This window comes from Narcine bancroftii, chromosome 14 (assembly GCF_036971445.1).
Source record: "Narcine bancroftii isolate sNarBan1 chromosome 14, sNarBan1.hap1, whole genome shotgun sequence".
Classification (NCBI taxonomy): Eukaryota; Metazoa; Chordata; class Chondrichthyes; order Torpediniformes; family Narcinidae; genus Narcine; species Narcine bancroftii.
Window position 1 is genome coordinate 59,168,053 of NC_091482.1, and position 15,929 is coordinate 59,183,981.

The window sequence follows — 15,929 nt, forward strand, 5'->3', positions numbered from 1 at the left end:
AATTTCAGTTAAAAGGAATGATTTTCATCCAAATATCAACGCACCATTCTTTGGACTGCACAAATGCATCTGTTTGAGTTGGAACTCGCAAGTGAACCAAAATGATTTTAATAGATTGAAGCTAAAGAGATAGCAAATCAAAACGTAACAAGTTCCAAGTCCTTATAACTGATCCAGCATACCTTGTGCAGATTGAATACAAGGAAGCTCCTGCTCCACAATTTTTTCTTCCTGTGGCTTATATCCCAGGATAAAATCTTCTTGGAATACATGAAGTAGTTGTGTGTTCGAGCCACACTGAAACAGGAATAAAGCAAGAACATATTACTGAAGACCTGCAGATTATTTGTAACTTTTCATTGGGATAGAGTTAATTTTGAACTATGAAGCCTGAAGAGATGAGACTATTCTTATCATCCTTTTGTCAGCCTGGACTCGGCCCCAGCCAATCTTGTCTTTATTCTGATGCATTTCTGTTCATTGTTAATTCCTTGAAGAAGGGATTAGCCACGAAATGGCAGTAATATATCTTTACCTCCTATGGACGCTGCAAGACCGGCTGAGATCCTCCAGCATTTCTGTGTGTTTTTGCCACAGTCACAGCAGCTGCAGACTTTGTTTTTCCTCAACTCACCCAAACCACTTTAATCGGAGCACAAGTACCCCACTAGGAGTTAAATCATCCAGTAATTAATTTTATATTTATCATTTGAAAGCTGCTTAAAACACTATTCCACAAATTATGTTTTACATTTCAGAAATTAGTAAACTTAAAAAAGACTGTAATTTTAGCATTAAATTAATAACAAGTTAGAACACAGATTAAAAAGGAAGTCAAATTACACATAATTCCAAAATTCTAACCTGCTTTGTTATTACATCCAATTCAATAATGCAACCTGGACGAGCTGTTGATTGCTGGCTTACTATGTTGAATACTTCTCCGACAAGTTTCTGCAAAAGAGATGTAATCAAAGATTAAATACTATAGTTCTAAAGGCAACTTATCCAATACAGAAATAGTGAGACAGTACAGTCCTTATTTATTTAGTATCCAAGCACTTGAAAACAAAAAATTATAATATTCCTACAGTTATAGAATGAAATGAAGGAGAAATTTGGGCCACATCAGATATACGAGATAACCCATAGAGACCCTTGTTCATGGATTAATCGCATTTCTACCATTCTACTTTATGACACCCAAGACTTTCCTTCCTGGTCTCTTCATCTTATCAAAACTTGATCTCTGTATTCTGCCATCCAACTTCCCATTTACCATGGCCAAATTCTTATGCATGTTTAAATCTTTACATGGACATCCCTATTACCATCACAATGCCTCCCAGTCAACTCTGGCCCCGATTTCCCTCAACCTTGCCAAACAATTGGCAACCAGGCATTTTCCTTGTCGTCCTGGTTCTCTCACCTTCTTAGTCTTGCAACTACGTTTTTCATAACTTTGTCAGTTCCTAATACATTAAGAATATGGAAGCAATCAGGTAAGTAAAATGATTGAAGAACCTTTTAAAAGTTTCCTAACTCACCGATATTTCAGGATCAGAAAGTTCATCCAGGAGTTTTCTAGCATCAACAACAGCCTGGTAAAGTCTAAGATTCTGACCATCAGAAGCAACAAAGCAAGCACTGGCAGAGTTGCAGTATGTTCCTAAATAATCGAATACAATTGTAATCATTTCATTATTACATGTTCTATTGACTTCTGAAGATTTCAAAAAGTAATGCAATATTTAATATGTTAATAATAGTACCTCTCTATATTAAGAGGGCACACAATGAATATTGTTAATTAACAATAAGTAGATGTTAATTAACATTTAATTTAAATGTTAAAAGTAAGTTTTTCCAAAAAACTAGGGAAAGGTGACAAAGTAATTGCAATATAATCCTGCAGGATATGTGTTTTTCGGAACCATGTTTTAAATATTGAGATTTAATGCTAAATTTGAATAATTCTATGTTTCTCCATGTACATTAGACAGACATACTAGGATCAGATGACACGGCGGGGCTATTCATACTTCCTTTTTGGCTTTAGGATTTAGAAAGGTCTGAATTAATGGAATCTACATCTGCACCAAATGTTCTTGGATATTGCCACCTATTTTCCTTTAGGTTCAAGTCCACATCGCAAAACCTATCACAATACTACTACAAAGATGCCTGGCTTGGATATTTTTCATCATGTGAGAACTTCCTGGACACTTATGGTAACTTATTGTGAAGGAGTATCTAAATATTGTTGGCTCTGATTTTGGTGGCCACAACATTATCTCATATTTTCTAGAACAGATGGAGGTCTATTGGATCATGAAGAAAATGAAAAATTAGATTTTACGAGAAATTTTAACTCATAAGGGGTTTACATATCTGTTAAGTAAAATGTCAAGTAACAAATTAATGTTATCCTGATAGATACAGTCAGTAAGGTAAAATAATAATAAAATGTAGGATTTATAAAGCTCTAAGGGTTTCAGCATTTCAAATTTACAACAGATTTCTTATTTTTCCAAGGAACAGTTTGAAACAATAACAAATTAAAAATTTCAATTTCATTTTGACTGACATGGCATAAACAACTAATACACTTAAACAATACCAAACTAATTTAAAGCAAACTCACCAAGGCAATAGCTTGGAATCAATGTTGGAAGCCAGGCTACATTTGAAAAGGCCGAAGTGTGCAGGGAATTGATGCGTGCCAACTCTGAAACGCCTCCAGAATATGACAATGGTCCTATTGGGTCCATACGCCATAGGATTAGTTCACTGTAGATGGCATTAGGATCATGAAATGTTCGTGTGGCAGCATTTTTAACCTGTTGTGTTCTTTCCCCTTTTAAAAATTTCACAGGTTCTACCTTAAACTTTTCTGTAATAACGTCCATTTCAGGTGTCATGAGAGCATTATGATGTGAAGAAGTCAACAACAAGGGAAGCACTGAATGGCAAGCCAAATCATTTAGGTGAAAACGATGTCCACAATATCGGAATTTGTGTGACACAATCAAAACAGTGCTAAAGGCAGATTCTTCAGCAAAAGTTACTGCCCATTGATTTAGCGACCCATCAATGTGTTTTGAAATCATCATTACTGATGGAGAGGCAATATTTATTTTTGAACCATTCACATGATGAGTTATTCCATTGATTTTTGGATCATTATTGGGTAGGTGTTTAAGATTTTTAAGAGTGTATGCATACATCATTATATTTCTGCTGAGTGAGTTGGCATCACCAGTAGGAAAAGCAACAGGGATCCGAGATGAAAATGCAACCTTTAAAAAAAAACAAAAAAAAATTATATTTTTAGATCACACACACTTCACCAGGATTTGAAAGTTATCTTGTCTAGAAGAAAGCAGTGGCGCAGTAGGCATGCAACGTTGTTATATTGTCAGCCACTAGGGTTCAAATCTTTATGGAGTTTGCAGTGGCGCAGTAGGTATGCAACGTTGTTATATTGTCAGCCACTAGGGTTCAAATCTTGATGGAGTTTGCAGTGGCGCAGTAGGTATGCAACGTTGTTATATTGTCAGCCACTAGGGTTCAAATCTTGATGGAGTTTGCAGTGGCGCAGTAGGTATGCAATGTTATATTGTCACCCACTAGGGTTCAAATCTTGATGGAGTTTGCAGTGGCGCAGTAGGTATGCAACGTTGTTATATTGTCAGCCACTAGGGTTCAAATCTTGATGGAGTTTGCAGTGGCGCAGTAGGTATGCAATGTTATATTGTCACCCACTAGGGTTCAAATCTTGATGGAGTTTGCAGTGGCGCAGTAGGTATGCAACGTTGTTATACTGTCAGCCACTAGGGTTCAAATCTTTATGGAGTTTGCAGTGGCGCAGTAGGTATGCAACGTTGTTATATTGTCAACCACTAGAGTTCAAATCTTTAAGGAGTTTGCACATTTTCCGTATGTCTGAGCGGGTGCTTCTACTGTTTAAAATGTACCGAGTTGTAGGCCAATTGGGTGTAATTGGGCTGATGGGCCGAAAGGACCTGTTACTATGCTGAATGTCCAAATTTAAAAACTTTAAGGAAGCAGCAACTTACAATAAACCTTTAACTCAATAAGCAAGAGGTGAACACACAACCCAAAAGAAACCAAAGTAACCAGAAGAGTTAGTCAACATATAATTAAGTGGTTTCAAGATGGCTGCCAAACAAGCCAATTTTATTTTCTGCTTACATCTGACGTCCCACAAACCTTCCTCCCTTCAATCAATTTCATGCTTTGGAAAAGCAGCCAACATAAGACTCATTCAATCCCTGCCACACTTCCCATCAGGAAGATTTGCGAGTGTGAGATCACAAACCATCACATTTGAGGAGTTTCTTTCCTGCTGTTATTAGACCTGAAATAAACTTCACACCAGTAAAATCATGTGGCTGTTGTTGTGTACTAACTGATCTAACTTAACACTCTGTACTGTGTAATGGTTGATTAGCTAGACTCCTTGCAAAACAAACTATCTCATTGCACCTCAGTACATGAGGCAATAAATTAAAAATATTTTGCACAGCCAGAGGATCATCAAAAACATTTATGTCCCGAGCTGATGCCATCTTGATTGGAAAATCTTCGTCAATTTACTGGTAATGAGCAGAGGTTAGTGTTCACTGCCTACAATTCTGCTCAAAAAATGTACAGATGAAACAATTACATGACAAGTATACTGTTATACTTTGGCTTGGCTTCGCGGACGAAGATTTATGGAGGGGTAATGTCCATGTCAGCTGCAGGCTCGTTTGTGGCTGACAAGTCCGATGCGGGACAGGCAGACACGGTTGCAGGGGAAAATTGGTGGGTTGGGGTTGGGTTTTTCCTCCTTTGTCTTTTGTCAGTGAGGTGTATAGAACAAAATACCCATGATAACTTCCCAAGGGTAAATAAGTGCAAATATTCCAGGTTATAGCTCCTTATATCATCTGAAAGCTGCAGTGGGCACCACATTTAAAACAAAGTCTGCTTTAGGACAAAGCAAAAAAAAAAACTAATGAATTGGCACCCTGACCATATCAGCATGCACCTATTGCATGTGGATAAAACTTTAACACAGACACAAGTAGATGGATAGGAAATATTTAGCAGGACATTAGCCTAAATGCAGGCAAATAGGATGAGCTTGATCAGCATGGACAAATTGGACCATAGGGCCTGATTTTGTACTGCAGAACTGTACAACCTTTTGAGGGGTTACAATCTCAAATTGATTTATAATCTCTTGTGTTTGATCCTGACTCAAGTGAAAAATGTTAAAAGGGAACAAAACTTTTTGACTCTTCGGCTGTAGATAATTTACTTAAGTGAATGCCTCATTGCATTCAGATGCCAAGCTCACTACCCAAATTTGACCGTAATTTCTAAATGACATTAGGTTTCATCTCAACGCTTTTTTTTTAAATATAGCCGTTTTCTATTTAAAATACGTTTAAGGTATTTAGTCTGTACCTGAACTTGTCTAAATATTCCTGGATGGTACTCATCTAAATACTTCACATGCCACACTAAAAATGATCCATCTATAGGATGGATTGTAAACAGCATATCAGCATTCTTGTTCCACTCAGTTTGCAATGCTTCAATATTTCGATCCAACAGAATGGTGGGGAGTGAAACTCCAGCGTAAGATAGTGAAGGTATTTTAATTCTTCCCTCTTCTTCACCTTCTTCATTCTCATACTCTGATCCTTTCTCTGAAGTTTCTTCCGTTTCTGTGACAAATTGAAATAAATCAGTCTTACTCAAAGAAATCTTCAAATAACCTTCAAATTATTGACAATTTGAGCTTTCGTGCATTCCACAATTTGCAGATGGATTAGAAGAATTTTAACACTTAATATATAAAACTTCTAATGTAAATGAAAGTGAATTCTGATTAAATGCAATATTTCATTGATTTTTAGAATCACATCCCTTATGAAGTACAAAATAATCGATTCTTATTTGGTGATCAAAACAGCCTGAAGCATACTTCTGCTGTGAATTGCTACATTGCAAATCAAGCAGACTACTAGGTCAACAATGACAACATTTGGGTTCTATTGCAATTTGATAGAACGCTCTTCAATTTGTACTGCTGAACTCGGTGCAAACTAAGCAGCATGAACAGACGTTCAAGTTATTTAATAGAATAATCAAATATTTACTGGTTAATGGCTAGTTGACTTCTTCTGGGGCATTTCAACTCGACAAGTGTTTTGTGCTTCCCAGGTTATTATTTGGTGCATTAATCTAGAAGGACTAATATGCAAAAATAATGAAGAGCAAAGATAATGAAGGACTTTATTCCGATTTGAAGGTCTGCACAAACCAGTTGTTGCCATAGATAGATTAACAGTATCCTCCTTTGTGCATCTGCTACGCGTTATGCATTATTACAATGAAAACTACTTGTTGAGGGAGGAGGAGAAGAAAGGGATCCAAGCCACAACTGCTGAATGTGATCAGAGAATAATTAATTGTCTTATACCCTCTCAATGAAGGACAATGTATGGCATATCAAAATTTTAACCAGGAGTGTATAATTGAAATCAGAAACATCAATGCACCTGCAATGGCCGTCAAGCTGCTGTCCCACTACCAATGAATGTATGCATCTGACTTCTTCTAGGCTGAAGATATAAACATTTATTCCAGTTCACCACCCACTCTGGTGTTACATTGGTCATTGAGACTTGGTCAAAGGGAGAAAACTACATTTCATTCTTGTTTTGTGTAAGATTCTAAGTAAAGCTTTGTCCAGATTGCAGGGTTCTGCTTCGGGGAGGGCATCACAAACCAAATGCTTTGCATAAATCTTAATTCAGCTCTGCCATGTTCCAGAAATCCAATATTTGTTAACTAATACTTGTATGACAGAGGTACTTGGAACATCATCATCAGATAAGGTCGCACAACTTGGTCCACAAAAATACAAACCGAGTTCACCGTCACTTCCACAACACTTATGCAACTCTCATCTTTTTCTGTAGGCTACCCCATTAAAACCCTACACTGTGAAACCTGCATTACCTTCTCTCAAGAAAGTTAGCATGCAAAGTAGCCTTGCCTCTGGTTTAGCTATAAACCATTCATTGCCATGGTCTCACCACATGCAGATCAGTTTTCAGGTAACATCCAAAACTAACTGCCGTGCCCGTCTTGGATCAGAAATTGAAAGTGAACCAAATCACTGTGTCTGCATTCATTGGCCAGGATAAACTGAAAAGAGAATGGGACAGGGATAGATCTGTGTTGAGGGAATGGGGTCTATGAGAAGTGTCTGTAAAAAGCCTGTGAATCAAAGGGGAGTTGGATGCAATACAAGTCAAATTTACTGTAATCATCTTAAATAGCTTACAAACAGAAGCCATTGAAGCAGAAATCTACAACAAAAATCATAAAAAATTATGATTAGAGAATGTTAAACATCTCCCACTGTAGATAACATGCTACCTTCAGATATAACAAATGAGGGAGGCCTTAATCAATAAGTATTGCAAAATATGTTGGGTGATGGGATACAACTGGGACATGCTGATATATTCCACGTTAAGAGTAGTTAAATATGGAGGGTGTTCATTCAAAAAAAGCAGAAAAACACGTGCAGGTCCTAGCTGACAGAGACAGGTGATAAGTGACTGATAGATGTGGCGAATTGAGTATGCTTAAGGTTTGTAGTGAAGTTGAAAGAATCACTCCGAACTCTCAGCAATTATAATTACTCTGGGTTATGCATTCTGTGGCTGTGTAGAGGATACTTTTAATGATGAGATGATTTATGACTAAACAACATTTGAAGCTAAAGCCACAAAAATTGTGGAAGGGCTGAAAACAACTTTAATAAATTTGATAGAAATTATTGTTTTTATTATATAAATGGTTTCAATATTTGTTTACATCATTAAAAAAAAATCTATCGTGCTTGTTCCTCCTTTAATTTGTTTGTTGAGCAAGTGCAAGGGCAAATAGACCAAGCCTAAACAGAATTGACAGATTGTTTATTTTAAACAAATCCTACTGCAGATTAAAATGTGCTTATTTATACTGTACAACGCAAACCTTTAATTTGTTTTGCTCACCAGTGTCTAGTTTCATTTTCAATCCATTCTGACTGGCAATGTCAACCTCGTCTTCCATCTCATGATCTGTGAGTTTCCTTAAGTGCTCCATGAACATTTCCATAGATGATGTAAAATGTAGCTCTTTGTTGTTCAGCCAATGAACCACAAAATTTCCACCACTCTCTTCAATGTTAAAAGCTGTTCCAGCTAGGGCTGGTGGAATATCTGTGTATAACAATTATCTTCCTCATTTATATACTGAGAAATATATTCATCGCCATCAGATCATTATTTTGCATCAGATCAAACTGAAGCCCAAATGCAGCTGTATCAAAACATTTTTAAACTAAAAATATCTTAAGAAAGACAAGAATAAAGATCTTTATAGAGTGCATTTTAAATAACCTTAAGATTCCCATCTTGAACACATTTTAATTTCTCATTACTAAGTCAACATACACAAAATATTGCATGAATGATTTTGCAATTTTATGGTCAGAAATGGGTCTGAACCCTTTGCTACCAAATCCAAATCAGCTGGACAATGGTTGTTTGGCCCACACCCACAAATTTTTTTTTCGCTCATTTCCACAGGCCTATCCTTGAACTCTAGCTTCACATGTATTTTGACTCCTTTCAATCAGGCATTTCAAGTGAAAACTGAACCATCCAATGACACTTTTATCCTGGCTCTTTGCTGCAAGTAGAAAATCTCGGCTTGAGGAATTTCTCCACCTCATTCACCTCTATTACATGATATTGTGTGGATATTCAGATACTCTGCCACGATAAGCCAATATACATAATATACCACATATCCAAAGCCTAACTGAATTTACAACACTCTAATGGGTTCCCCACCACAACTTATTTACAGAAATAGGCACAGATTTCAGAAATGAATTATATGGAGTCGTCAATTGTTATTTCAACAACTTCCCAAAAAAACCCCAGACCTTTAATCACAGCAATAAAAAGCCTTACTATTTGGAACATCAAGAGCTGTTTAAAATAATCGCAGCACTTTAATGACAATGGGAAGTGGTGCCAGGATGTTTTGTTATTGTATAAAATTGTGCTCCAGCCAAAACTAGAAAATATATCAATGCTGGCAGACAGAAACTAGAAGTGGGTAAAGGGAGAATTGAGATGAGAGATGATTTCTGGTGGTAAAAGGCAAACATCATGGATTGGGGGGTGGGATGGATCTGAAAGATGTTGATCATCAGGAAGGGAAAAGGTCAGGGCAAGAGATTAAAAGCATTACTGTCCTCTCTGAAATTTACAGAAAAAGATATTTACTCATCTGCTGCATCAGACTTTGTTGGTGGATTTCTGGTAAGAACTGGGCCCCGAACCCTTCACAACTGAATCAGCATATATTCATGAATGAGCTGGATGTTGGGTGTTTGGCCCATACCTGTAAAAGATTTTGGCTCCATTTCCTCTGACCTATTCTTGAATTCCAGCTACAAAGGTACAGACGAAACATCTCGCACAAATACTTAGTGCAGAAGTTTGTCAGAAAATGCCACAATGACAGAATTCACACCCAAAACACAGTGCTAAATAAATTAAGCTCCCACCTAAATGGAAACGAGTGCCTCAGCTTCATCAAGTCAAAGAGAATTTAGTGCCATTGGGTAAAAAAACCCCAACTCGCCCGACTTTCAATTCTCCCCCCACACAAACTGGGTTTTAAAATAGCCCCGTAAAATTCTAACCTCACCAAAATTAGTTTTACCTTTGAATTGTCAATTTGAATTTAAATATGTCAGATTACTTTAACATGGAAAAAGTAACTAGTGGTTCCATTGATTCCAACCTGTATTTGGATTAATGCTTGCCGCAATGTGGAAGTGGCAAAGTGCATTAGCATAGTGTGAAATTTGTCTGTGAACTTCATGCGATCCAAGCTGGCTTGGCAAAGCTTCTATGTGGGCATTCAGGACTGAAGATCTGCGACGACCACTTAGATGCTTCAAATGATGAATCGTCTGCAAAAGATCTTAATACAGTTAACCAATGAACTAGCAAGGGTGAGGTGCAAGGGGAGTACGATGAAACATACAAATCCTACTTAAACAGGTCAAATATCTGTGCAATTGTGGCTTTGGTGAACCTAACCTGCACTTGCATTTCTTGGGAGAGGATCAAGTAGAAATACGATTGTTTGAATTTTGTTTTATTCACATAGACATTTGGAAGTTCTCCTTCTTTAAGGTCTCTTTGCATAGTTTAACAATATTACAGAGCAATCATTTTAAATAAAACACAACCCCACTGGGAATTATGAACTTTGCCGCTAAAATGTAGAACAAAGTGTTCCAATATTTCGTACTTAGAATTGCAAAAAAAATGACTCCACCTGACTTGCAATCAACACTGTCAAATCCTTGAGTGCAACAACCAGGTACACAGGAAATGTCTAGTGCAAATATTCAGTGCCGTCGTAATCCTGTCAGAAAAAGCCACAATGGCCATGTTGTCATTGATCAATCCAAAATGGAATCAACCACGCTAAGAAAAGTTATACAACGTGATCCAAAATCCAGACCCCTTTGCATTTTCCAAAAAAAATTCTACAGTCATCTGAACTACTGACCAAGTAAAAGGGATTCAAAGTAAATATCCATAAAATAATCAAATGAATCTGAGGAATAAATCACTGACCTGACCCACCTATTTAAGAAATGTACTCAAGATAGATCATAAAGATGGCTTTCTCTTTGAGTCACTTAAATCTTAGTTTCTCAGGTTTCTTGTCTGGATTAGTTACCTGATCCTCGTCCTAATCAAGAAACCCAGAGTGATACTGTGCACAAACTACTGATCAAAGTTCCAAAGGTTCAGCAGTGATGGGATCCATAGCACACTGATTCAATTCTCACAACCTAATCATATAGAAAAATTTCCAAAATTTAAAACAAATATGCAAAACTTGACAAACATGAAGCTGCAGAACCAAGTGATGGAGCAGCTTTGATTGTTTGAAGTTGTAACCATCAACATTGAATAAACAAAAGATTCTACTTCCAGTCTTCAGTTACATATTAAGATCCAGGGACCAGATTGCCCTCAAAACCCCCACACATTCCCATCTCTTAAAGGACAGGCATGCTCTTGCTTCATTCATAGGAATATAGGAAATAGGAACAGGAGTAGGCCAAAAATGGCCCATCGAGCCTGCTCTGCCATTCAATACGATCATGGCTGATCTAATTCAAGATCCATTCGGTTTAATTTTTAATTTTAATTTACCTTCTCCTTCCCTCTTTGATCCTCTCACAGAACAGGTTTGGACTATGTGAACAGTCATATGGAAGATCAGGGAATTCCAAAAAACAATGTTTAGCCATTATTCTCAGAAAATGGAGAAATTATAGGAAATAAATATACCTGCTTGCTCACATTCTGAAACTGTCTGTGCAACTCAATGTAATGTACTTATGAAGAAAACAAACATTGAAATTGGATGCAAAGTATTCTCTTTCTCAAAATTTTATTGTTGGCACCTACAAAATATTTGTGGTTATAAACGTAATGGGTTGGAATGGTTGTGTTTATTGATTAGTGTCGCAGAGTGTAATATTTTATTTCACATTTGAAAACGTTGTAATTTTGAGAGTAGAACAAATTTTGAGAATGTATAGAGTAGCCAAGGAAGAAGGCTGTAGCTCAATATCTGGATTAAATTTACCAACAAAAAGCATACCAACTTGTACAGGGAAACACACATTTATTTTGTCGATGCCAAAAAGACATCAATAGAATGAGTAAACTTTGCACATATTGATGGCACGGGCCTTTAATAGGTTTGTCTACCTTCATCTAGAGGAGTGGCTTTCAAACTTTTTCTTTCCACTCCACCTGTGATTAGTAAGGGATTACTTAAGATGATAAGTGAGTGGAAAGAAAAAGTTTGAAAACCACTGATCTAAAGTACAGCACACTGGAATTGCATAAAGACTTATTTCAAATGTTAGGGGAAATAGGTGCATTTCTTTCTAATACACTGTTAAATAGATAACTTCTACTGAAGAGTTAAGCTGTCAAGCACAGAATAAAAACTAATTATATATTTAATACAGATCAAATTAACCACCTGTATTATTTAGGATACGACTCTGAGCTTTTTTCCAATTTTAAGGATTTAGAAATATTCACCTCAAGAGCATGTTGGATTTTGTCTTTCTGACTTCCACCATGAGAAATATTGCTGGTTGATGTACTGACTGTAGTCTCGGCCATTTGTCCTCCAAATAGACAGTCTTCTGGCAATAAGGTTTCAGCCCATAACCGGCATACACCATCTTGACATGAAGTGAGCAGCACATTGCACACAGAGCTTCTGCAAAGGAAGTAATGAAATCATTGCAAAAGAAATAAATGTAGTATTTTATTCTACTTTTAGAATATTTTTTCAGTAAGATCTTTCCACTCACATACCACTTTAAGTATTCCCTATGCCATTGGTCCTCTGTGATTAGTAAGGGATTGCTTAAGATGGCATGTGTGTGGAAAGAAAAAGTTTGAAAACCACTGTTTTAATTGTACCTAATTGACTCGATATGTGCTTGGTTTCATAACTATAAAGGAAACGGGCCAACGACAATTTTTCGCAAGCAAAATTTTTCAGTAACCTTTGGGTCTAGAGCAGTGATTCTCAACCTTCCCTTCCCACTCCCATACCACCTTAAGCAATCCCTTACTAAACACAAACCAATTATGGCATAGGGATTACTTAAAGTGGTATGGGAGTGAAAAGAAAAAGGTTGAGAACCACTGGGCTAGATCTTGCTGCCAACAGCAAAATGCAGACAGGCTCCCTGGCTATTGTTGGTACGCAGGTACCAGCGGACCCTCACTACCTCTGCTCTGTACATCAAATGCCACGATGAGGCATGGACTTCTCCTACACTCATCCTCTGCCAGATCTACGCAGTCAACCGCCGATTCTACGCACACCTGGCATCCATCAAGGAAACGTGGGTCTCCACTTTGGCACGGAATCTTAATGCAGGTCTCTATCTTAGCCCTGGTGACCTACAGGACAGAGCTCCTGACATAAGTCTCCGCCTTGGCCTCGGTGACCTACATGATCAAGCTTCCGACATGAACTTTCACCCTGAACCCTCCAGCCCACAGGACTGGGCTTCACATGAGGGTGATGAATTATAATGGGCGCAGAATGTTCATTTGCAGCCATTTTTAAATAAAGTTTTATCTGAAGATCAACTATATCCTGAACATAAGAAATAGAAGCAGGAGTAGGCCATCCAGCCCATCGAGTCTGCTTCGCTATTTAATAAAACCATGGCTGATCTGATTTGATCATTGACTCAACTCCACCTTATGTACTGCCAAATCGAGACCACCCCCAATTTGGAAGAACGATACCTTGAATTCCATCTCAGCAGTCTCCAAACAGATGTCATTAATATCGACCTTCAATTTCCATTAATCCCTTCCTCTGCTCTCTCTCCTTTACCTCCCCTCCAGCTCCCCAACCCTTTTTTCTTTGAGCTACCATTCTTAGCCCTCTCATCCATCATTCTCAGCTTCTTTCTTTTCTGCCCTTCCACCTGAATTTACCTATTATCTCTTATTTTTTTTTAGTGTGTGCTCCTCCCCCTTCCTCCATCCTCTCCTCCTCCCCACCCCCCCAAACCTTTTTTATTCAAGCATCTCCCAAATTACTGACGAAAGGCTCAGGCCCAAAACATGGATTGCCTTTTTTCTCTGGCTACTGTGTGACCAGCTGAGTTTCTCCAGCACTTTTGTGTATTTCTCTACTATCCTGTTCTCTTTTGAAACAACATCCACTTAATGGGTTGATTTATACTTTAGATTGATGAACTTGCAAAGAGGCTAGTGTCAAAATAAATGCACAGTAGTGAATCCAAGCACAGCTCTAACCTCGGCATATATTTACTGGTCTTCCGCCATGAAAATCCTGTTACTGCCCGAGGATGAGCCAGATATATGAAGGAAAAGTCGGCAACTTTTTCTCCAGCAATTTCTCCACCAACAACTGCAGATTTCCAGCTCGTTGTCTGATACCATACCTTCAGAAGGGAGTCATCCTGCACAGAAAAACAAAGTGTATTCATAAACATATACAAAAATAAGAATTCATCCACCACTACAGCTAGCAATCTTATTTCTATAGTTTAATTAGTTTTGGGTGAACATTCTCCCCCCCCCTCCACCCCCCCAAAGGTGCCAACTCAATGCGTCTGCTCAATTAAAGGGACCTGTATTTATCAATATCTTACCTTTCCTGCTGTTGCAAAGAACTCTCCATCAGGAGACCACTTCATGAGATATATTGGAATTGCAGTCCTAAGTAACAGAACGAAAAAATTTAATGTTGAACATTCAAACAAATTAGTATTTCAATGAACTCAGCATTCTTCTTTTCACAATGGGTTTGTAATTTAACATCTAGTTCAACAGTCAAGTATGTCAAATATAGTAAAGCTTTTTTTAAAAAAGCATATTGGTGTGAGGGAGGGGGTGGTGCACACAAAATCCCTTGGCATTATTTTGAAGAACTCCATTATTAACCAAATGTCCTGGGCAATATTTATCACTTAAATACTGCTCAAAAGGGCTGATGCAGTAATCATCATTTGCTCCTGACTGGTTCCTGCTGCGTCCAAATTGCCTGCTGTGGTTCCTGCATTACAGAGTGAATACATTTCAAAAGTAATTTATTGGCTTCAAACATTTCATAACATGGTTTTACAGATCAATTCAAATTATTGTTCCTTAAGTTTATTAAGGAATTCTTGACTTAGTTTCAGCTATTTTTTTCTTTTAGTTTGGGTGCAGATCAGACAGCATCTGTGGAGGGAAAGTCATCATTTCAATTGAAACTGTTCATCTGAGTAAAGGGGGAGCTAGCCAAAGAGATGAGGGGGAGGGATGAGGTAAGAGCTGGCAAGCAAAAGGCAAGTGCAGGTTAGGAGAGGCTGAAAGGCAGAGAAGAGGCAGGTGGGGGAGGGAATGAAGGGAGACAATTTTCCAATAGTGACAGAAGCTGGGGGTGATAAATGGAGACAAACAGCTGTAGATTATGGAATTTGAAAAGATTGGGTCAAATAAGGTAGATATTACAAGCAGATGGGAGCAACGGGGTAGGAGATGGAGGACAATAGGAGGATGATAGGCAGACAGAGTAGGTAGGGGAGGAGAAAGTAGGTAACGGTGGGCTGAGCTGGAAAGGAGGATGTTTTACATGGCCTGGGAGAGGAATCAGAAAGAGAGCAAGAGGTAAAAGAGCAACAATACTAGAAACCTGAGAAGTAAATGTTCATGTAATTAAGTTGTTGACTATCCTGGGCTTCTTGACATCAGTGAGACTAAACACGGACTAGACGACTGCTTTGCCAGACACCTGCACTCTCTGTCATGGTCATCTGCAGTTCCTTGTTACAAGCAACTAATTTCCCTACCTATTCCCACATCAGCCTGTCTGTTATTGGCCTTCTTCATTGCCAAATACAGGATAGAAAACCAGCACCACCATCTCTCTGGGCAGCCTGCAATCCAACGGCATAATTCTCCAATTTCAGGTAACCTGCTCCCAATCTGTCTCTTTCTCCCTCCTTTTGATCTACTTAAGTCCTCTCACACACACAATTCTTAACAAATAACCCCTCCCTATGATCCTCCACCTGTTAATCACCCCATACATTTACCAGGTCCCCGATCTCACCAATCCCATCTGTCCACCATCAAGCAAGCCTTGTTTTGTTCAAGTAAAAACAGAGGTATAGAAAAAAATATAATTAAACCAGTATGTTAATTATTATAACCTGGCTAGATTTTCTATTTTGGATAATTTTATTA

At 38.0% G+C, this 15,929-nt stretch overlaps 1 protein-coding gene across 1 annotated transcript in view; it reads right to left on the reverse strand.

Moving 5' to 3' along the window:
• The window catches only part of dmxl2 (Dmx-like 2), a 91,176-nt gene that overhangs the window by 62,746 nt on the left and 12,501 nt on the right, over nt 1-15,929 (reverse strand). Inside the window, exons 6-15 of the mRNA XM_069910554.1 lie at nt 14,351-14,417; nt 13,992-14,158; nt 12,240-12,423; nt 9,898-10,069; nt 8,091-8,297; nt 5,479-5,741; nt 2,645-3,299; nt 1,548-1,669; nt 865-954; nt 183-297 (exon numbers count right to left, since the gene is read on the reverse strand). Coding sequence (XP_069766655.1) covers nt 183-297; nt 865-954; nt 1,548-1,669; nt 2,645-3,299; nt 5,479-5,741; nt 8,091-8,297; nt 9,898-10,069; nt 12,240-12,423; nt 13,992-14,158; nt 14,351-14,417 — 2,042 coding nt within the window. The remainder of the gene's footprint in view (nt 1-182; nt 298-864; nt 955-1,547; nt 1,670-2,644; nt 3,300-5,478; nt 5,742-8,090; nt 8,298-9,897; nt 10,070-12,239; nt 12,424-13,991; nt 14,159-14,350; nt 14,418-15,929) is intronic.